This window comes from Chiloscyllium punctatum, chromosome 3, assembly GCF_047496795.1.
Source record: "Chiloscyllium punctatum isolate Juve2018m chromosome 3, sChiPun1.3, whole genome shotgun sequence".
Taxonomy (NCBI): Eukaryota; Metazoa; Chordata; class Chondrichthyes; order Orectolobiformes; family Hemiscylliidae; genus Chiloscyllium; species Chiloscyllium punctatum.
In genome coordinates, this window is record NC_092741.1 from 74,809,044 (window position 1) to 74,830,945 (window position 21,902).

Here is a 21,902-nt window from a genome sequence, read left to right on the forward strand (position 1 = left end):
CATCCCTAGCTGAATGCCCTGCATACCAACTATGGGTGTCAAAAATGAGGTTTCGTCAATGTTGCCCTCACCCTGATGCATTGCCCTCCACGCCTTGACAGTAGTGATGATTATTGGGCTATGGCAATATTCCTTAACTGTTCTCGTGTTGTCCAAGAACAGCAGGCTAATAAGGGGGCATTGATGCCCAACCAAAGTGAATGAGGCACCCCCCCCGCCCTTGCCGGACCCAATCATTCATTAAGATAGCAACAACTTTAGCTGATAGTTTTTGATATTTGGGAGGCCCACTCCTCCCAGTCTGCAAGGCAACTGCAATTTAGTCAATTTAATTAGGGGCCGCTTGCAATACCAGATAAAAGAACTAAACCAACTGTTCAATATTCTTCTAAATATTTACTTACTAAAAAGCAGAGAAAGCATTTGCATAGGATACAACAGACAGGGCAGAATGTTCATTTTAATGAGGACTATCTGACCTAGCCAAGAGATTGGAAGCACCTCCCATTTACAGAGGTCCTGCTTGATTCTGTCGAATAAATGGGCAAAATTGGCTTTAAGTATCTGATCAAAAATGGAAGTAATAAATATGCCTAAATAGAGAAAGCCCTCTTGTGACCATCTAAAGGGAAACCAAGATCCGCCCTCAGGATCAGGCACTCTCAGGAGACCACCCATAGGCACGGCTTCTGATTTCGCAAAATTAATCTTATAACCCAAGATGCCACCAAGTGAGTTGATGCATTGTATCAGGTGTGGCACTGAGATGGTTGGGTTTGATAAGAAGACAAGAACGTCATCCGCATACAGTGTGATCTTATGTGACTTTGTCCCCACTTCTGGAGTGGTTATATTGGGATCCCTGTGTATTGTCTTGTTGACTGCCCCTTGGGTGGCAAGGTGGCTCAGTGGTTAGCACTGCTGTCTCACAGTGCCAGGGACCTGGCTTCAATTCCTGCCTCTGGCAACTGTCTGTGTGAAGTTTGCACATTCTCCTGTGTTTGTGAGGATTTCCTCCGGGTGCTCTGGTTTCCTCCCACAATCCAAAGATGTGCAGGTCAGGTGAATTGGCCATGCTAAATTGCCCGTAGTGTTAGGTGCATTAGTCAGGGTAAATTTAGGGGAATGGGTCTGGGTAGGTTACTCTTCGGAGGGTCAGTGTGGAATTGTTGGGCTGAAAAGCCTGATTCCACACTGTAGGGAGTCTAATCTAATATAATCTACAAATATTAAAGTTGCTTGACTGTACACCATTAGTGAGGATCATGACAAGAGGATCACTGTACAAAATCTCCAGCCACCTGATGAAGGTCTGTCTAAGCTGCTTCAAAGTATGAAAAAGGTATGGCCACTTGACCCAGTCAAATGCCTTTTCCACTTTTAAGGAGATCACGAATCCCTGTACCAATTGCTGTTGACATACTTGGATCATGTTTAGTAATCTCCTGACATTATCCATCAATCTGCGACCTTTTATGAACCCTGTCTGGTCCTCCTTAATGATGGAGGGTAGTACAGTTTCTAGCCTTAATGCCAGAGTCTTAGATAGAATTTTGAAGTCCACATTCAGGAGTGAGATGGGTCTGTAGGAAGCACAGTCCTCTGAGGCCTTCCCTTTTTTAAGAATGAGAGAGATGTTTGCCTCTCTTAGTGATTATGGGAGGAGGCCACACTATGTGAGGCATTAAACATACCAAGCATCAGCCCTGACAATATACTTATCAATTCCTTATAGAACTCACCGGGGAGCCCATCTGTACCCAGTGCCTTCCCATTCTGGTTTTACCTCACAGCCTCCTGACGTCTTGCTCTGACAATGGGGCATTGAGGAGAGATTCTAGTTTAGGGGTCACTCCTGGAAGGTCCAAATTCTTAAAAAAGGACTCCACCCTAACCCTCCCACTCTCACAGATTTCACATTGGGATAATTCAGAGTAAAATTTCCAAAGTGCTGCATTAATCCTTTTAGAATTGTAGGTCAAATTTCCAGTGTCCTCTCTGATCGAGGTAATTGCTTGCAGGGCACACCTTTTCCTAGCAAGGTATGTTAGGCACTGTCCAGCTTATCCCCATGCTCAAGCAGCCTTTGACTTGCAAATGTAAGCTCCCTCTTGGCTGTCCATGTGAGCACAGAGTTCAGCATAGACCGGAGTGCCGTGATCCTCTGCAGTTTAACCAGTGAGGGCCTGTCAAAGTATGCCTTTTCAGCTATTTTCAGAATCGACTCGAACAAGCATTGCTGCTCACCTGTCTGTCACTTGTTACTGGCTGAATAGGAAATAACCAACCCCTGAGCATAGGCTTTAGCTGTTTCCCAAAGAATGGATGGGCTATTGGCCAAGTCTGAATTAATACCTAAGAAAGCCCGGAACTCAGTGGAAAAGAATTCAATAAACTTGCTATCCTTGACAATGAAGGGGTCCAGTCGCCAATGCTTCGAGTCTACCACTGAATCCTTACTCTTAATCAATAAGAGTGATTGGGGTGTGATTGGAAATAGTGATATAGCCAATCGTACATGACACCACCGAGTCCATATGTGCTGTGGGGGTCAGAAAAAGATTAATCCTGGTATGGCCATATGGGTTTGAAAAGAACGTAAAGTGCCTGCCAGTAGTGTGAAGGTGCCTTCAAACATCTACCAACCCTAATTCAGCACACAGATCCCCTTAATTGTTTAGATTGCAAAGAAGATATTGGTGGGCCTTTGCATGGAGGGTCTATGAAAATTGAAATTCCCTCCAGCGATGATATGTTGAGATGCAAGGTTAACCAGTCTAGAAAGTGCATCTGTCAAGAATTTAAGACGGTGGGCCGGGGGACAGTAAACATTTAAGATCCTGTATTCTTCCCCATGTATCAAAGCTTTAAGGATTAAAAATCTCCTGTATGTTTCTTTAATGCACTCTAATAACTTAAATGGGAGATTCTTTCTAACTAAAATGGCTACCCCTCTACTCCTCATATTGAAAAATGAAAAATAAACCCAGTCATACCTTTTTGTTGCAGCTTCAAATAAGGCAACATCCATCCTCTCCCTTTTAAGGCTGGAAAGTACCTTCTTCCTCTTGACAGGTGAGTGACTCCCTTTAATATTCCAGGTGCAGCACTTAAACACATCCTTCACCATAACCTTCCACAACACCAACTAGACTCTAGACAGGAGGAACCCAAACTACAGATCGCTGAGCTTTAATGCAAAAGAATCCACAGAACCCAAAAATTACACAGACTAAAAACTATATCCAACAAATCTACAAAACTTATAAAAACTATATACAGCAAAAACAGAAAAACAAAAAATTGCCAAAGGCACTGATTGGAGGAATTTACTCCCCATTCGAACAGGGTACCTACACATCCTACAACCCTACCACCCACCCAAACACCCTCTCAACTCCTACCAGATAGAGTCACGCCACATACAGTGACCACCCGGTAGAAAAAAAACACGCAAGAGCAAGTGTAGTACTATAAACAAGTAAAAATAAATATGTCACCCATTCCTTAACATAACTTAGAGATTAGAAATAAATATTCTATCCAACCCAGACATCATTTCACGCAACTTATTACCAGAAAGGAGACACCACCAAGTCCTTTTTAAAGAAAAGCAAACTCAAACGACTCTGACCTCTGCCTATTCAGCTATTTGACTTAAGTCAATACGTCCACAAAGTTCTTTGCTTTCTCTGGCGATCGAACAAATATATGGATCCATTATGACTGGTCCTAAGCACCGCTGGATATGTTAAAGAATACTGGATCCCAAGTTCTCTCAATCTCCTCTTGACGCCATCATAGGACTTCCTTTTCTGGACCACTGCCACCCAGAAGTCTTGAAAAAACATGAATCTGGAGCCATCACATAGCAATGCCTTTGGGTCCCTCCCCTGGATCTGGAGGCTTTCATGACCCTCTGCTTGTCTTGATAATGATGGAACCTTAACAGGATAGGGTGTGCACGCTGATCCACACCTGGTTTTTGTGCCACGATCTGGTGGACTCTTTCAACTATTAGTTGACAAGTGTGGTGCTGGAAAAGCGTAGCAGGCCAGGCAGCATCCGAGGAGCAGGAGAATCGACGTTTCGGGCATAAGCCCTTCTTCAGGAATGAGGCTGGTGTGCCAAGCGGGCTGAGATAAAAGGTAGAGGGGCTGGAATTTGGAGGAGGGGCGCTGTGAATAGGATAGGTGGAAGGAGGTGAGGGTGAGCGTGGTAGGCCGGAAAGGGGTTGGGGGCAGAGAGGTCGGGAAGAAGATTGCAGGTCAAGAGGGCAGTGCTGAATCCAAGGGGTTGGGACTTAGATAAGGTGTGGGGAGGGGAAATGAGGAAGCTGGAGAAATCTACATTCATCCCGTGTGGTTGAAGGGTTCCGAGGCGGAAGATGAGGCGCTCTTCCTCCAGGCGTCGTGTGGCCAGGGTCTGGCAATGGAGGAGGCCAAAGACCTGCATGTCCTTGGCGGAGTTGGGGGGCGTGGCTGGCCTCTTACCCGCCCTCGATCTCTTCATATCCAATTGCCGCCGCGACATTGACCGCCTCAACCTGTCCACTCCCCTCACTCACTCCAACCTCTCACCCTCACAACGCACAGCCCTCCACTCCCTCCACTCCAACCCCAACCTCACCATTAAACCGGCAGACAAGGGAGGCGCAGTGGTAGTTTGGCACACCGATCTTTACACCGCTGAAGCTAGACGCCAACTCGCGGACACCTCTTGCTACTGCCCCCTTGACCATGACCCCACCTCCTACCACCAAACCATCATCTCCCAGGCCATCCATAACCTCATCACCTCAGGGGATCTCCCATCCACTGCCTCCAATCTCATAGACCCACAACCCCACACCGCCCGTTTCTACCTCCTGCCCAAAATCCACAAACCTGACTGCCCCGGCCGAACCATTGTCTCAGCCTGCTCCTGCCCACTGAACTCATCTCTGCATACCTCGACACTGTCTGTCCCTCTTAGTCTAAGAACTCCCCACTTACGTTTGGGACACCACCCACGCACTCTACTTCCTCCATGATTTTCGCTTCCCCGGCCCCAACGCCTTATCTTCACAATGGACATCCAGTCCCTATACACTTCCATCCGCCATCACGAAGGCCTCCAAGCCCTCCACTTCTTCCTCTCCCGCCGACCCAACCAGTGCCCTTCCACTGTCACCCTCCTTCGACTGTCTGAATTGGTCCTCACTCTTAACAACTTCTCCTTCCAATCCTCCCACTTCCTCCAAACCAAAGGAGTAGCCATGGGCACCCACATGGGCCCCAGCTATGCCTGCCTCTTCGTCGGATATGTGGAACAGTCCATCTTCCGCAGCTACACTGGCACCATTCCCCACCTTTTCCTCCGCTACATCGATGATTGTATTGGCGCTACCTTGTACTCCCACAAGGAGGTTGAACAGTTCATCCACTTTACTAACACCTTCCAGCCGACATCAAATTTACCTGGACCATCTCAGACTCCTCCCACCCCTTCCTAGACCTCTCCATTTCCATCTCAGGTGACCGACTCAACACAGACATTTACTACAAACCGACCAACTCCCACAGCTACCTAGACTACACCTCCTCCCACCCTGCCCCCTGTAAAAACGCGATCCCATATTCCCAATTCTTTTGCCTCCGCCACATCTACTCCCAGGAGGAGCAATCCCAAATGGCCTGCTTCTTCAAAGACCGCAATTTCCCCTCCGACATGGCCGACGATGCTCTCCACCACATCTCCTCCACTTCCCGCACCTTCGCCCTTGAACACCGCCCCTCCAATCGCCACCAGGACAGAACCCCACTAGTCCTCACCTTCCACCCATCAACCTCCAGATACATCATATCATCCTCCGTCACTTCCGCCACCTCCAAACAGACCTCATCACCAGGGATATATTTCCCAACCCATCCCTATCAGCGTTCCGGAGAGATCACTTCCTCCGTGACTCCCTTGTCAGGTCCACATCCCCCATCAACCCAACCTCCACTCCCTGCACCTTCCTTTGCAATCGCAAGAAGTGCAAAACTTGCGCCCACACCTCCCCCCTCACCTCCCTCCAAGGCCCCAAGGGATCCTTCCATATCCATCGCAAATTCACCTGCACCTCCACACACATCATTTACTGTATCCGCTGTACCCGATGTGGTCTCCTCTACATTGGGGAGACAGGCCGCCTACTTGTGGAATGTTTCAGGGAACACCTCTGGGACACCCGGACCAACCAATCCAACCGCCCCGTGGCTGAACACTTTAACTCCCCCTCCCACTCTGCCAAGGGCATGCAGGTCCTTGGCCTCCTCCATCGCCAGACCCTGGCCATACGACGCCTGGAGGAAGAGCGCCTCATCTTCCGTCTGGGAACCCTCCAACCACACGAGATGAATGTAGATTTCTCCAGCTTCCTCATTTCTCCAACCCCCACCTTATCTCAGTCCCAACCCCTGGATTCAGCACCGCCCTCTTGACCTGCAATCTTCTTCCCGACCTCTCCGCCCCCACCCCCTTTCCGGCCTATCACCCTCACCCTCACCTCCTTCCACTTATTGTATTCACAGTGCCCCCCACCTTTTATCTCAGCCTACTTGGCACACCAGCCTCATTTCTGAAGAAGGGCTTATGCCCGAAACGTCGATTCTCCTGCTCCTCGGATGCTGTCTGGCCTGCTGCACTTTTCCAGCACCACACTTTTCAATTCTGGTCTCCAGCATCTGCAGTCCTCACTTTCTCCTCTTTCAATTATTATCCTTCCCTTCTGAGCCTTCAAACCAAGGAATTATGGGAACCACTTCTCGAAGGGCTCCACTGGCCATTCACCATCCGTCCCCTCTGGTATGCCGAAAGGTTCTTTCTTCTGCCCTTATTTTCGAGATTGTCCCAGATCAACAGACTCTGGACCGGTGCTTCCAGGGCTTCAATCCGGCTCTTGGAGGAGTCAGTCTCTGTCTCTAGCCCTGCAGCCTGGCACTTGAGCTCATCAGTCCTTTTTCCCAGGCCTTGCAGGATAACAGATACAGGAGCTGGCATCTCTTCAATTTTTTCCTTGATCTGCCTCCCCAAGAGCTTGTGGGTTTGAACAACTCCTCAACCAGGGTCTGGTGAGTAAGCAAGCCCGCTGCTTCAGAGGGCAGGGCTGTGGCTCCAGCCCCGGGCGAGCTTCCTCCTTTCTTCGGCATTCACCAACTGCAATGACAAAGGTAAGTGTAATTTTTCTGGTTTCCAGCTTCTTTACTGTGTTTTTACGCACAGTAAAGTGTTTTGGATGGGTTCTGGCTCTGTCAGGTTGGTGTTACAGCGCAGAGGCCAGCAAGCACGATCTTACGAGGACGCCACCATCTTAGATCCCCCAACTTTCTCATGCTTTTAACTACACAAATCACCAGCACTCATTTGTATTGGTATGTGGTTCAAGCACATTCTGGGATATACACTACTGCTATAATCACTTTAGTTTAACAGCAAACAAAACTGGTGTAACAGCTCCCCCTAGCACTTCAAATTAGTATAGATGAGGAGCTAGAGATGGTACAGCTTTATTTATGGGTCACAATGCTCTGGGGTTTTATGTCCAGTAGCTATTTCCTTCACATGTATTAACTGTAGGCTTTGTCTTAATGAATTCCTTTCTTACCAGAAAATAATTTCAGCTCCTTTGACCACTCCATTGCCAAATCCAAGCAAAAAAAAATTCAGAGGAAGAATGAGTTTCTGAATTGGAACTATCCAGTCAGAGGATTCAGAATAGGAGAGTCAGTAACCTGGCTTTGGAGAGATTGCTCCCATGCCACCCACATGAGTCCCAGCTTTGCCTGCCTCTTTGTGGGGTATGTGGAGCAGCTTTTTCTCTGATACATTGATGATGACTTCAGGGTAGCTTCCTGCTCTCATCCAAACTTGGAAAAATTTATCGATTTTGCTTTTAATTTCCAACCTTTTCTCACCTTCTTGTCCATCTCTGGCTCTTTCCTTCCTTTCCTTGACTTCACTGCTTCCATTTCTGAGGATAAGTTGTTTACCAATGTCCATCGCAAGCCCACTGACTCTCAGAGTTAATTTGAATCCTCACAGCCTGCTTCCTGTAAAGATTCCATCCCATTCTCCCACTTTCTCAGTCTCTATTATATCTGATTGGATGCTTCCCACTGGCTGTCTCAAAGTGACCTTTTCTTTTCAACTGTGGATTTGCCCCACTGTGGTTGACCGAGTCTTCAGCTGTGTCTAATCCATTTCCTGCCCTCACTCCTTTCCCTCCTTCCCACAAAACCTGTCCTCACTTTCCACGTCACTGGTTTCCACATTCAAAAGACCATCCTCCATCATTTCCACCACCTCCAACAGAATATCATCATCAAAAGTATCTACGCCTCCTCTCCACTACTGGAATTCCTCAGAGACTTTGCCCTGTGTAGCAATCCTTTCTAGTCCTCCATCACTCCTAATACTTTCTCACTCACCCATGGCACCTTTCCATGCAATCACAGAAGGTGTAATAATTGCCCATTCACTTCCACCCTCCTCACTATCCAAGGCCCCAAATTCACCTTCCAGGTAAAACAGCATTTCACTTAGATATTAGATATAGGAGCAGAATTAGGTTATTCAGCCCACGAAGTCTGCTCTGATATATTTCTTAACCCCATTCTCCTATCTTCTCCCCATAACTTTACTCCTCAAGATGCTATCTATCTCTGTCTTAAAGACACTTAATGATTTGATCTTCACAGCCTTCTGTTGCAAGGTGTTCCACAGATTCACCATCTTCTGACTGAAGAGGTTCCTTCTCATTTCAGTTCAAAATGGTTGTCCCTTTACTCTGAGGCTGTGCCCTCATGACCTAGTTTCTTGTGGAAACATCTGCTCCACATCCAGTCTATTCAGGCCTCTCAGTATTCTGTTAGATCCAAAGAGATCCCCCTATGTCTTTCTAAACTCTGTCGAGTACACAACCAGAGTCCACAACTCCTCATACGACAAGCCCTTCATCCCCAGGATCATTTTTGTAAACACCCTCTGGACCGCCTCCAAAGCTAGCACATCTTTCCTTAGATATAGGGCCCAAAGTGGCTCACAATATTCCAAATGAGGTCTGACTAGAGCCTTATACAGCCTCAGTACATCCCTACTCTTGTAATCTAGCCCTCCCAAATGCTAACATTTGCCTTCCTAGCTGCCAACTGAGCTTGCATATTAACCTTAAAAGAATTTAGGACTCCTAAGCCCCTTTGTGCTTCAGATTTTCAAAGCCTTTCCCCTTTAGATAATAGTCTACACCTATATTCTTGCTATCAAAGTGCATAACCTCACATTTTCACACATTATATTCCAGCTACCACTTGTTTGTGCACCCTCCTTGCCTGCCCAAGTCCTTCTGCAGCCTCTACACCTTCTCCACACTACCTGTTCCTCCACCTATCATTGTGTCATCTGCAAACTTAGCAACCGTGCCCTCAGTTGCGACATCCAGATCATTAATGTATAATGTGAATAGTTGTGGTGCCAAAACTGACCGCTGTGGAACTCTGAGTTACCAGCTGCCATCCCGAAAAAGAGCCCTTTATCCCAACTCTCTGCCTTCTGCCAGTCAGCCAGTCCACTATTCATGCCAATACCTTGCTCCTAACACCATGGGCTCTGATTTTATTTAGCAGTCCCCTGTGTGGCACCTTATCAAAGGCCTTCTGGAAATCCCAATAGATCATGTCTATTGTCTGTCCTTTGTCTAACTTGCTTATTACCTTCTCAAAGAATTCTAATAGATTTGTCAGACATGACCTCCCTTTTGATGAAGCTTTGCTGACTCAGCACTCTTTGACCATCCATTACTTCTCAATCACATGTTTAATATTCTACTTAAAATCTTACCAATGACTGAGGTCAGGCTAACCGGCCTATAGTTTCCTGTCTTCTGCCTCCCTCCCTTCTTAAACAGAGGTGTTATATGAGCCATTTTCCTGTCCTCTGGATCCTGCTTTATGCCAGTGAATCAGGAATGATCACCACCAATGCCTCCACAATCCCCTTAGCTATTTCCTTCAGAACCCTGGGATGTAGTTCCTTAGGTCTGGGTGATTTATCCACCTTCAGACCTTTCAACTTTCCCAGCAGTTTCTCCTTAGTAATGGCCACTACACTCACCTCTGCCCTAACTCTCTTGAAGTTCTGGTATGCTAGGAAAGGTATCCTTGGATATTTAGTTCTTTCAATCTGGTCTACTATATTCGCTGCTCACAAAGCAGTCTCCTCTGTTCTGTCCAAAGAAATGACCTCAACTTTTTAATTGCTATCATTTCAATCAATCCCCTTGCACTAATATTAACATTTCTGTCTTTGGCCTGCTGCAATGTTCCACCAAAGCACAACACAAGTTCAAGGAACAACATTCCATTTTCTGTTTAGGCACTTTATAACTCATGGCCTCAACATTGAATTCAACAGCCTCAAACCAATTGCTTTACATCTGTCTTCTATTTCTCTTACATTCTCTTCCTCAATCCTTCCCCCAACAGCCGTGCCATGTTAGTGTCTCATTTACTTTGCAATAGCAAGGACTCATTCTCTCCCTTTCACACCTCTATTTACACCTATTTTACATTAGCCCATTGATTTTTTGCATTGGGCCTTTATAACATCTGCTCTGCATCTGTACATATTACAAAACATGAACCTGTTTACCAAAATTTTCAGTTCTGAAAATATCATGTTGGACTCAAAACTGCCAAACTCTGTTTTTCTCTCTCTCCACGGATGCTATGGGGTCCACTAAGTTTTTTCCATGCTCTCTGTGTTTGTTCCAGGCCTCACTAGTCTGTTTACAGACTTCTCCAATTCTGTCAAAATCTCCATAGCACATTTTGCTCATTAAATAGCAAATAATAGTTGTTTTTCAGGCTATGAAAATAAAAAATAGTCGAGGAATGCAATAACCAGCTGCCACTCACAGGCTAACTTGCCTAAGTCAAATATAGTAATATGAGAGTTGATTACAGTTTACAGACCTCCACAAACTTAAAGATGACTTCATGCAAATAGAGTATTAAGCAATTGCACTTTATTATATCAGTCCATCTCATTTCTGTTCTAAAACATCACTCAGTTGACCACATGGATCACAATACATTTTTCCTCTGTGTTTCTTGACTGATTGCCTTCTTGCATCGTGGAGCTCTGCTGGAAGTTATGTGGTCTGCTACTGCACAACATATTTAGTCATGCCTCCTTTGGTAAAGTGCAGTTTCTTTTGAAGTGTTGCTGTGGGTCTTTAATCGCTGCTGTATAGTTGGATTTCATTTCTTCATAGTCAGCGGTTTCCTGGAAGTGTGTTTCAACTTGAAATCTCACTGATCTGTCTCAAAACAGGGACAATCGTGAAAATGCTCCCCCCGAAGATTATTTGAATTGGAAATTTGCTGTCAGTGTTAGTAGTTTCTTTCAAATTGATTCAGTTTTTTTGGTTACAATGAGATTTGTTTATTCTGAGTTTATGTTTTGAATAATACAAATGTCATGAACAGGAAATTTCACTTGTAATTATTGAAATGTTGGCTGATTACACATACAAAAAAGGTCTGATTAGATTTGCCACTTTTATTTTGAGGTATCTTCAGATGAAGTACATCAAGCAATTTGCAACTTGCATCATTACATAGCCTTACAGATTGTTTGAATGTGCAGTAGGTTAAAGGCAAGCAAATGGTGTGGATCTTATTAAATATTTCACAGATTAAAAGCTAAGCAATATTGAATGAATAAATTTTCATAAAAGCTTTTATATCTTGATATTTGGGATTTAGGATATTGCCTTTTCTGTTGCTTCACTGTGGAGCTTCATCTTCTGAAGGTGTTTAATGCAATCATAAATTTCAACATTTTTATGGGTTGATTCATGTCCTCATTTTTTCATGATGGAAGAAAGTTCCAGAAGCATGCTCTGAAAGGGAAAAGATATTTATGAAAAAAGCATTTTTAACATTTTTGAATAAAGTTAAGAAGAAATGTGGAATTCTATAATTGCACACTACAAAAGGAGGCAATCTGCCCCATAATACCCAGGCCTGCACTTTTTATGCTCTTGTTGGATGTGGGCACCAAGGTCAACATTTGTTTTCCATCCCTAATTGTCTTAAGAAAGTGATGGTGAGCTTTCATCATGAACCATGGGTGTGGTGTAGACATATCCACTGTACTGTTAGACAGGGAACTCTGGGACTTTGATCCTGGGACATTAAAGAAGTGACAAGACAGTTCCAATTCAGGATGGGTATATAGCTTGGAGATGAACTGCTGTTGGTGTTGTTCCCTTTCATTTACTGCTCTTTTCTTTCTAGTTGGTAGAAGTTGTTGTTTGGAAAATGTTTTTGAAAGAGCCTAAGTGAGTTATTCCTCTGCAGTTTGAATACAGTACACACTGTTGCCACTTTACGTGGTGAAGGAGGAAGTGAATGTTTAATTTGGTGGACAGGGTGCCAATTAAGGAGGCTGCTTTGTTCTGCTTGAGGTTGAGCTTATTAAGTATTGTGGAACTGCACTCATCCAAGCAAGTGGAGCGTATTCCAGCACATTCCTGGCTATGCCATCTAGATGGTAAACAGGCGCTAGGGAGTCAGGAAGTGAGTTACTCACCTCAGAATATGCAACTTCTGACCTGATCTAGTAGCCTCAGTATTTATATGGCTGGTCCAGTTCAATTTCTGGTCAATTGTAATCCCAAGGATGTTGATTGCAGGGGAATCAGTGATAGTAGTAAAAATAAAATACAGATTTGAATGTCAAAGAGAGATGGTGAGACTCTAATTGAAATTGTCTGGCAAATCTTACTCGCTACTTATCTGCCCATGGATGGAGGGTCATTGAAATAGCTGAAGATGATTGGTTGAAAGGACACTATCCTGACAAATGCCTTCAGTGATGTCCTGGAGCTGAGAATGACCTAAAGACTCATCCAATTATTTCAAATTCTCTAGTCTTTCTCTACAGATTTTCATTTTCTTTTCTTCTTTTCAAACTATAGTATTGAATCTGTTTCCACAGCCCTTTGAATCATGCATTCTAGATTCGGACTATTTATTTGACATTGTAATTTCTATTGCTTTGATTATTTCCCCACTTTTCTTAAAATTGTCCAACCAAAACTTCTAATGATTCAACTGCTGTATTAATTATAATTCAGATTTCTTGAATATTTAACTGGATGATCACTAAGTGGTTTGTCATGATATACTCAGTTGTAACATTGTGTTCAACTCCAACTTTTCGTTTTGTCTAATATGTAGATTCAGTTGCAAATATTTTTTGTCTATTTTTCAAATGGACAAATTTGTTGCAATAAATTGCAGGCAAACATCGTAAAGAGAAGCTTTACTTTGCCGTTTAACCAGACCACCATAAGGTGATCAAAGATAAATTCTTAAATTACTCCACATGCTAGAAATTTAAATTATTCTAACACTTGCAAACACTTGTGATCATTTTAATATACTTTTCAAGATCTCCTATACTTTTTTTTAACTTTGTTCCAATATGAGAAACATTTTCTTATTCATGAATAACAAATTAGATTTGTTTATTAAACAAGCTTTTAAAACTATTACAATAAAATCACATTTCAGAAAATATTCTAAGATAAAAGACCTAAGGAGATATATTGTATATTTTTAAGACTGATTGATTGTTTTAAGTGAAAGAATGCTGTATGATAAGACTGTGCAGTAGGATTTGTTTTAAACATTTTCCTGAAAACCATTAACTGCCCATAATTCAACAAATTTTCAAGTAAAACTTCATTTTAAATGAACAATGTGATGGTCGACATTGTGACTAAACACCTAATTTTACATCTTTGAAGCAATAATCTATAGTCCCTTTCCTATGTTTCTATTGTCCTTCTAATAGGCTAAAAATTATGCCAGGATGTAATATATTTTTGGGATCTTGTAAGGGACAGACCCATTTGCTCCTTGCAGGGGTTAAGATTGCAACGTTCAGTGCTAGGAGATTCTACATACCCAATCTAACAAGAAAAAGTCGAATCATTGGTAACCAGTCACCAAATGTTGTAAAAACAATGACTGCAGATGCTGGAAACCAAATACTGGATTAGTGGTGCTGGAAGAGCACAGCAGTTCAGGCAGCATCCAACGAGCAGCGAAATCGACGTTTCGGGCAAAAGCCCTTCATCAGGAATAAAGGCAGTGAGCCTGAAGCGTGGAGAGATAAGCTAGAGGAGGGTGGGGGTGGGGAGAGAGTAGCATAGAGTACTCTTTCCCCACCCCCACCCTCCTCTAGCTTATCTCTCCACGCTTCAGGCTCACTGCCTTTATTCCTGATGAAGGGCTTTTGCCCGAAACGTCGATTTCGCTGCTCGTTGGATGCTGCCTGAACTGCTGTGCTCTTCCAGCACCACTAATCCACCAAATGTTGCACATATATCCATCAAGGGATCAGATTAAGATTCAGAATTCCTCTAACCATGGCCTCCCCTACTATTCCCACCACCACACTCACCTCATCTGAACTATGAAGAATCACTGGAATTTGAAATGCCAAGTTTGTCATATTCTATATGGTGACCTTAGAACTGACAAGCCACCCACAAGAAATTGTCTTAGCCAACTGAAAATTGGTCAGCAATTTCTGCAGTTTTGTGATATTGCTCTGATCTTCTCTTCCCTTACCTAGCTGCTTCAATCATTCTCAACTGCTCCCCTCTAAACTCCTCCTGCCCTGCCTCACACAACCACCAACCTCAGTATCCACATAATATCTATTTTAAAAAATCAAACAGCACAAATACATAAACTCTAACTTTTGTTGTGCAGGGCCAGTGTTGGACTGGTGTGGACAAGGCCAAAAGTCACAGTCACCAGGTTATATAACTGTGACTTTTGACCTTGTCTCACTTTTGAGAAACAAACATCAGAAATTGTTGGAAAAAAACTCAGCAGGTCTGAGGTGAGAATGCAGAGTGAATGTTTCAGGTCCAGTGACCCTTCTTCAGAATTCAGATTCATTCTTGTGACTTATGGAACCAAAATATTCCAGACAGAGGCAGAGCATGGATACTTCACTGAGCAACCAGTGATCCTCAACTTCTTCCCTCTTTGCAATACATTTATTACAATCAATGGAAGTATTACTGAGCTGACTGTTTTGGCAGTTATTAGAAAGTTGACTGTTCACCTGCACCATAACCAGCTTCACAGTTGGTCTTGCAGAATGTTGGCAATAATTTTACTGGCATACTGATTCACCACATACAAAAGCTTCATGATGTCTCACTGCAACTTGGCAACCCCAATTCAGCTTCATCTGATGCAAACGGAGTATCTGATCACTCAGCAGATTGTATTTGAGTCACCAGAGGTGTCCAGTCAGTTCCCATACAAAGGAGCATCTACATTCCCAAGTGCACAAAACAATCAGCAACATATCCCCAGCAATGCTATAAGTTTTACACTCATGATTAAGCAAAATTTATGAAAGCTTGTTATATTAGATGACAGTGTTTGTTTCACAGGGCATCATTAATGAGGATTCACTGCAAGTATTTAAAAAGTAGCTTGCTGAGTTCCTGCATGTGGTAAGCCCTTCTATACACAGAAAATGGACAAGTTGATTGAAAGAGTGTTTACAGTCACCATCATCCCCGGAGCTAGCTAGGTCATCTTTCTGGATCAGAGAGAAATGTCCCCATAATTCATAATGATATTTTAATTTGGTCTTACTATAGTAATGTTAGCATTATATTGAAAATCTTTATTAGTTCAAGGACCTGCTAAGATCAATTTAATCCTAAAGTGATCACCATAAACCTCTACATGTCAGAGAATTTTGATGACTATTTAATTTATTCTATCCTCCAACTCAGGGACCTCTCAGATTATCCATCATTGAAGTAACTGTGGTTATGGAGGGTGAATCACTGTCTTTCATTTACAGGCACCTAATGCTACACTTCTGTTAGCAGTGTATTCAGTGGTCTATCCTAATATTTGAACGCAGTATTTCAAAATCTATGAAGTAGACACTGGAAATTCTTTTAAAAGTTATACCTACCATTGACATTTTGCGACTTGGTGGAGGAGGACTAACAGGTGGACTCTCTTCTTTATATTTTGACTCAGAACTAGAGACATTTGTGGAATCTGGACTTTCGGGTTGGCTGGCCAATGTGCTTTCCAATATCATTTTTGATTTAGACCCAGTGCAGCTGATCTTTCTGACAGTGGAATCTTGAATATTAGTACGATCTTCCAAATACTCTTTGTAATAACTGACTTGGCTCTGTTTGCGAATTGTATTAAGAAAGGGGACTGAGTTTTCCATTTGACATGATGGGTATGTTGGTAGCTTAGTTTGTTCCGATGCATTATCAATATTATGGTTGGCTTTTGAAGCAATGCCATATTGTTGAGATGTTTTGTAGGCACAATCACCACTGGATGAGAGATTCTGAGTTTGTAATGTGTGATGAGTGTGCCTCATTTGACTCGATTGCTCATCAAAATGCTCATCATCACGCTGTGTAGTGCGTTGCTCTTGGTCTTGTTGATATTGATCCATTGAATTTTCTCTTCCAGCCCGCTCAATTGGTCCTTAAAATTATATACAGAAATGTGAGCCACACACATATGAGTTCAGTTAAAATATATTTGCTTGCATGCAATGGGTTACTTATTTAATATGCGCATATTTGTTAGACAAAACTGTTTTAATTCTATGAAAAAATGTTACACACTCTACTGCTTGCATACTTACATGCCAACTGATCTATTTAACTGTTGCAATATATTGTTCAAACTTCAGGCCAACCTGTAGGCAAAAGTACCAATGCTACAAATGAACATTCAAGTAAAAACAAAGTATCGTGGATGTTGGAGATCAGAAATACAAACAGAAAATACTGGAGAAACACAACAGATCTGGCAGCATGCATGGAAAGAGAAACAAAGTTAATGTTCAGAGTCAAATATAAATTTACTCCAGTGTTCTGAGTAAGAGTCATTCAACTTGAAATGTAACTCTGTCTCTCTCACTCCACAGATACTGTCAGACCTTTTGAGTTTCTCCAGTATCTTCTTTCTTTTATCACTGCAAATGAACAGATTATTCTAATTTAATTGATACAGTAAACATTATTGGTTAATAATGTAGAGATGACAAGCTATCAAATGACATTTTTAAAACAATAATATTTACTCTTAATTTGATATAGTATAATTCAAATCAAGCTGATCTCCTCTTTTCATAAGGTCTCACATCCATACAAAATAACACTGCAAATCAAGTTCTTTAGTGCAAATGATAGGGCATATAGAGTGTGGTAAATGCCTGGAATATGCTGCCGGGGAGATGGTAGAAGCAGGTACAATAGCAACATTTAAGAGGCATTTAGACAGACATAAAAACGGGCAGGGAAATAGAGTAATTGGAATATATGCAGGCAAATGAGATCAGTTTAGAATGGCGTCATGATCTGCACAGACATGGTGGACCAAAGTTCCTGTTCCTGTGTTGTACTGTTCGATGTTGTATGTTCCATATCAGTTCATCTGATATTCCTTGAAGCAAAAAAGATCTGATTTACTATGTCATTTACATTTCTTAAGTCATGCAGGTTCCACTATATTGAAAAAAAAAGCAACTTTGTATTCTTCTTTTGATTGCCACACGTTCATCATAAATTAAATTATACTATTATCCTTTCTCTATTTATTAGTTACATACAATGTTATATGCCAATTTATTAATGCTTCTATTAAATTAGATTCCCTACAGTGTGGAAACTGGCCCTTTGTCCCAACAAGTCCACACCAACCCTCCGAAGAGTAACCCACACCCCTCTGACTAATGCACCTAACACTATGGGCAATTTAGCATGTCCAATTCACCTGATCTGCACATCTTTGGACTGTGGGAGGAAACCCATGCAGATACAGGGAGAATGTGCAAACTCCACACAGACAGTCGCCTGAGGCTGGAACCAAACCTAGGACCCTGGTGCTGTGAGGCAGCAGTGCTAACCATTGAGCCACCGAGCCGCCCTTAGTTGAAAGAAAAATAACAAAGTTTCCTTGTTGTCTGCTCTTTTAACAGTCTTCCTGCCTGTTTTGCCATTTTTAATGTTTTTTTGCGCATGTACCTATCAACCCAAGCACCTCAACTCCTGTATTCCCTTTAGAATGGTGGTTTTTATTTTACATTGTTTCTCGAGGACTGTTTCCCACCAAAATGGATCAACCCACCCCACGCCCCCATCTCTGTATTAAATTTAAACTGTCAGCTCTCCCATACAAATTATTAACTTGTCAATTTCCTTTGAAGTTCTACACGGTGTTCTTTATCATCCACAAGCTTTGAAACTGTGTCCTGCACACCAGGAAGATATAATTTATATCAGGAAGAACAATGATCCAACTACTGATCACTGGGAAAGTATTCCTCTGATCCCTAAAATATTTCTTAACCATTATTCTCTGTTTCCTATCACACAGCCAATTTCATTACATGTCATTCCGATAATGTTTATTTCATGAGCTCTAACTTAGTTCATAAATATTTGTCAAATCACTTTAACAAATGCCTTTTGGAAGTCTGTGCACACCACATCAATTCAAGAGTCATATATTATTACAGCACAGGAAAAAAAACCTCTCTGTTTACTGCTAGTTATTGGCTAGTTAAACAATGTTTTCCCTTAACAAATCCATATTGGCTCTCTTTAATTAATCAGTATTCGCCCAAGTGACTATTAACTTTGACCGAACTTATTGTTTCTGGAAGCTTCCCCATCTTTGATGTTAGACTGAGTGGCTTGCAGTTACTGAGCTATCTTACACCCTTGTTTTTCAATGTTTGGGAGTAAGACTGAATGAGGAAATACCAAATTATTCATATGTATTATAATGTATATGCTTACATATAGATCATGATTAGGATCTCAAGAATAAATATTTTTATACTTAAATCCAGCAATGGTGAAAAAGTATATCATAATTTGTTGGCTTTTTTTATACTGTGTGAGGTTAACTTGTTCACAGTATCCACATACCATTTTTTCCCATCCCTTTATCATTTTTATGCTAATTGTAATACTCCTTTTCTCTCTTCTGAAAGTGCTGAATCCTTCATGTGAGAGCTTAACCCAGCAATGCTAGCTAATTGAACATGAACATCCATGTTTGTACTCAACTGCTCTCTTCGCTGGAGTCTCATTTACTTTCCAAACTAGTTTAGGCTGTACGCAAGCCACTTGCAATTTATGATTAATTGGGAATCTGGATGAATCAACAATTTCACTAGTAAGTAAAAATGAATAATAGGCATAGTTAGTTACCTGATCATTCATGCCAGATAATCACATTATGATAAAAGACAAAGTTCGAAATTATTTTGCATTGTATATTAATCCATGATTGTTAAGTAAATATACACAGAAATGCATTCACCTGTAAGATGTTTTCTTTTAAATGTTTAAACTGTTTAAGCGTTAAAACTATGGTCACCTACAGTGTCAAATCTAGCAGTGATTTCTCTTGGCACTGCCTTAATCTTTGGATGCTGAGGTCAATTTTGGTTACTCCTGCCCTGACTGAGATTGGTAGAATTACACAAAATTAATATTGAAGCATTATAATTAAAAATCATTCCCTAACATTTTTTAATACAAGTTTTTAAAACATGTTAATAAGTTTAAAAATCTGTATCAAAATGGAATCTACACAACTGACTTAAATGAGGCATGGTTTTGCTTACTGCTCCACCAGCTTTGTTAAAGATAAATCAAACCAAATATCCCCGTGAATTATTGGAATCTGGACTGTCCCAATTGAAGAACCTGACTGGCCCCTTGTTAATTCCATTTCTTATTTTTAGACATATAATTCGTTGATATGAATATTGCATGCAGAAGAAACTGAATGTCAATATTTCTGACTCTAAATAATACAGGCCTCACCTTTAATCATGCTAAGAGACATCGGAGTCAAGAAAATAGGGACGTTTCCAGGATGTCCCTGCTGTTCTGGTAAAAGCTTATAACCATCGAGGGCGCTTGGGGCAGGTTTATGAGATGAGGAGTTGGCTAAAATGCAAACTTGCTGCACAACTGAGTTCTTCTTCGATTCGTACATGCTTAGGTCTGACTCCAGGTAAAGCGCCTGTTTGACTTTTCTGATTCCTAGGTGAACGATTTCAAGTATATTCAAAAGCAAGGAAAAGGCAGCTATACTGAGCATGAAGACGATGAAAATAGTCTTTTCTGTTGGCCTGGAAACGAAGCAATCCACAATATTGGGACAGGGCGATCGGAGACACTTGTAGAGAGGATCAAGTCGAAATCCGTACAGGAGATACTGGCCCATCATAAAACCAATCTCCATCACCAATCTGGTCAGGATCTGGAAGACATAAGTTCGTAACAGTGAACCTTGGAGAGGTGCCTTATTTACTTTGCGCTGCTCTTCCAGCTTCCTCAATTCTTTTTCCAGCCTCTTGTGCTGTTCCATCTCCGGCTCCATTTCTTCCAGTTCGGCTCGAAGGTGGGCTTTCTTCCGCTGTCTTTCTTTCTCCAGTGCTCTCAGGCGGTAGAGTGCGTGTCCCATATAAACCAAGGACGGCGAGGAGACGAAGATGATTTGTAAGACCCAGTACCTAATGAGAGAAACGGGGAAGGCCTTGTCGTAGCAGACGTTCCTGCAGCCTGGTTGCTCTGTGTTGCAGATGAATTCAGTTTGTTCGTCATCCCAAACATCTTCAGCAGCCACTCCAAGGACCAACATCCTGAAAATGAAAAGGATCGTCAGCCAGATCTTCCCCAGGATGGTCGAGTGAACGTGTACCTCTTCTAAAACACTTCCTAGCAAATTCCAGTCGCCCATATTCACAGCCGCATTTCCTCTCGCTTTGAAAACAACAAATGCTTCATCCTTTTCGCCAGTGAACCGTATCTATCAATTGTCGAATCCCAGGGTGTTCAATGTTGTTATCTCTATCTCCGCGTTTATTTGCTAATCGATCCTTTGGTCTAGGCTGTGTTTTTTTTAAAATCATTAGTTGTCAATACTGTTGTACATAATATGTGACTCCTCCTACAGTCATTGCTGGTGGACATTCTGGCAGGGATTATCCACTGAACAACTGTTAAATCTGAACTATTTCAATTAATTATTTCCTAAACTTGCTAGGCGAAAATACGTACTGCAGATGCTGGAGATTAGAGTCAAGATTAGAGTGGTGCTGGAAAAGCACAGCATGTAAGGCAGCATCCGAGGAGCAGGAAAATCGACATTTCAGTTGAAGGGCTTTTGCCCGAAACGTCGATATTCCTGCGCCTCGGATGCTGCCTGACCTCTTAAACTTGCTGTCTAGTTCACCTTTTTGACAACCACCATCACTAAATAAAATAATAGGAAGCTAATCTTCGTGGCGTCTTTCTCATAGACCTATCCGATTAACCTCAATCCTCTGTTTTTTCTTTGTTATGATTTAACATTATTTCTTCATGTCAATTATCTTGAGTGGTAACATTGAATCTGCTTCCACCACCCTTTAATATAAAGGAGGATAGTAAAATCTTTTTTAGGTATGTGAAAGGCAAAAAAATGGTTAAGACTAAAATTGGGCCCTTGAAGACAGAAACAGGGGAATATATTACAGGGAACAAAGAAATGGCAGAAGAATTTAATTGGTTCTTCAGATCTGTGTTCACTGGAGAAGACACAAGCAATCTCCCTGAGGTAACAGTGGCTGAAGGACCTGAACTTACGGGAATTTATATTTGCCAGGAATTAGTGTTGGAGAGACTGTTAGGTCTGAAGGTTGATAAGTCCCCGGGGCCTGATGGTCTACATCCCAGGGTACTGAAGGAGGTGGCTCGAGAAATCATGGATGCGTTGGTGATTATTTTC

The 21,902-nt window shown here is 42.2% G+C and overlaps 1 protein-coding gene across 2 annotated transcripts; it reads right to left on the reverse strand.

The window, feature by feature from the left end:
• Positions 1–11,070: 11,070 nt before the first annotated feature.
• On the reverse strand, positions 11,071–21,098 carry gja10b (gap junction protein alpha 10 b). Of its 2 annotated transcripts, XM_072555150.1 has the most exons (4): positions 19,952–21,098; positions 16,051–16,589; positions 12,619–12,686; positions 11,071–11,926 (listed from the first exon to the last, which is right to left on the reverse strand). In XM_072555150.1, exons 1-4 carry the CDS (start codon positions 20,871–20,873, stop codon positions 11,896–11,898), a joined length of 1,560 nt encoding a protein of 519 aa, XP_072411251.1. In that variant the 5' UTR covers positions 20,874–21,098; the 3' UTR covers positions 11,071–11,895. The 2 variants fall into 2 exon arrangements, with proteins under 2 accessions (XP_072411251.1, XP_072411260.1); XM_072555159.1 differs by lacking the exon at positions 12,619–12,686.
• Positions 21,099–21,902: the final 804 nt, after the last annotated feature.

Excerpts from the sequence above, each read along its gene's own strand:
- gja10b (XM_072555150.1), bottom strand. The coding sequence starts at position 20,873 with ATGGGCGACTGGAATTTGCTAGGAAGTGTTTTAGAAGAGGTACACGTT. Across the intron at positions 16,590-19,951 it reads GTCTCTTAGCATGATTAAAG|GACCAATTGAGCGGGCTGGA; the intron begins GTGAGGCCTGTA and ends TATAATTTTAAG. Across the intron at positions 11,927-12,618 it reads CAGAAGTTGCATATTCTGAG|AGCATGCTTCTGGAACTTTC; the intron begins GTGAGTAACTCA and ends TTTCCCTTTCAG.